Source organism: Helobdella robusta, assembly GCF_000326865.2.
Source record: "Helobdella robusta unplaced genomic scaffold HELROscaffold_9, whole genome shotgun sequence".
NCBI classification, from domain to species: Eukaryota; Metazoa; Annelida; class Clitellata; order Rhynchobdellida; family Glossiphoniidae; genus Helobdella; species Helobdella robusta.
In genome coordinates, this window is record NW_008705512.1 from 4,690,574 (window position 1) to 4,692,186 (window position 1,613).

At 41.5% G+C, this 1,613-nt stretch overlaps 1 protein-coding gene across 1 annotated transcript in view; it reads right to left on the minus strand.

Annotated features, from left to right (window-relative positions):
• Window positions 1-1,613, minus strand: part of HELRODRAFT_166392 (hypothetical protein) — a gene marked incomplete at both ends in the record, with an annotated part of 5,112 nt that overhangs the window by 1,205 nt on the left and 2,294 nt on the right. Inside the window, one exon of the mRNA XM_009033326.1 lies at window positions 40-1,556. Within this exon, the coding sequence (XP_009031574.1) occupies window positions 40-1,556 (1,517 nt within the window). The remainder of the gene's footprint in view (window positions 1-39; window positions 1,557-1,613) is intronic.

Below are 1,613 nucleotides of genomic sequence, written 5' to 3' on the forward strand. Positions count from 1 at the left end.
GTTTTTAAATAAATTTTGTTGTTGCATGAAAGACGAAACGTTGTTGTTTGTGCTGTTGTTGTTGTTAGATAAAAAAGAAGATGATGACGATGTTGTCGTAGCTGAAGATGTAGTCGTTTTGATACCGTGAATGTTTTGTCTGTGAGTTTTTAAGAAGTATTTGTTGCAGAACTCCTTCTTGCATATTTCGCAGTACGCTTCAGGGTCTATCCCCATCTGCAACAATTCTTCTTCACGAGGTTTTTCAACATGTTGTTGTTGCGGGGAATTGTTGTTGTTGTTGTCGTGGTTGTTATTGTTTTTCTGATCTGTTGAAAAGTTGATAGGCATTTGTTGCGAGGTGTTGTAGCTGTTGTTGTTGATGCTGTTCATGTTGTTGTTGTTGTTGTTGCTGATGTTGTTGTTGTTTTGACTAGTGTTATTAGATAAAATATTATTAGTGTTGTTGTTAGTGTTGTTGCTGTTACTATTGTTGTTATGCTGCTTTGAATGTGACGTTCTTTCATCATGTTGCTCCAAAGTGGCAGGGTCGATTCCGTGAACTTTGACTTTGTGGGTCTTTAGAAAGTATTTGTTGCACACTTCTTTTTGGCAGATGTCGCACTGAACGCGGTCTACCAGTTTGGACGAAGGTGTGTGACCAGCATCTCCAGCTGTTCTCGTACCCAGTCTGTTCTTTCCACCAATCACAAGCCCAACATTTGATGAAGGGTTGCTATTGGTCAGAGGATCGCCACTAAAATCGTTCTGATTGGGTATCAGCGGTCTGAAAATATTATGGGCGGTGACTAGATGCAAAGAAAGAGAATGACGGTTGGGCAGAATTTTTTTGCATACATCGCATTCAAATTCGCCATTGTTGATCATCTTTTGACCAAATTTGTTGAAGTCAGCGTTCGAGCTGCTGTTGAAGTTCTTCTCAAAGAAGCCATCCAACATGGAACTTTTAAGACCAGCGTATCCATTATTGAGAACGTTGCCATTGTTGCTGCTAGGGTTCGAGTTGTTCGTAAAAAACGGTGAGTTTGGCAGATGGCGAATGGATTTGTTGAAAAAGTTTTGGTACATTTCTTTTCTGTACATGTCAGCCAAAAAATCCGGATTCATGAAGTTCATGTCTTTTAGAAGTTTCAACGGATCCTGGTGCAACGATTGCTGTTGCTGTGGTTGTTGCGGCAGCTGGGCAGGAAGTTGCTGGTGCAGAGCAAGAGGAGGTGGCGACGATTTTTCATCTGCTGTCGTTTCATCAGTTTTGTCTTTCTCAATGAAAACTGGCTTTCCACCAGCAGCTGGAGCAAAAAGAGCGGGTGGGAAGAGACCCATACTGGCAGCCATGAAGGGGTTGAGGTTGAACATGAAGTTGGCCATTGCTTTGATGTCGTGAATTGGTGGAACCATCTTTGCTTCCATTTTGCTGGCGAATGCATCTGTTGGATAAAACGTTTTTGGATTATTTTCAGACTCATTCTCGTTGTTGTATTTTGATTTTTTAGATGACGGATTGCTATCATCTTCATCCTCGTCGTTCTCTTCGTCGTCCTCATTATCTGAATCGCCTGAATGATAGCTGTTGATGGGACTGCAGTTGTTGCTGCTGTTGTTGTTGTTTCTTT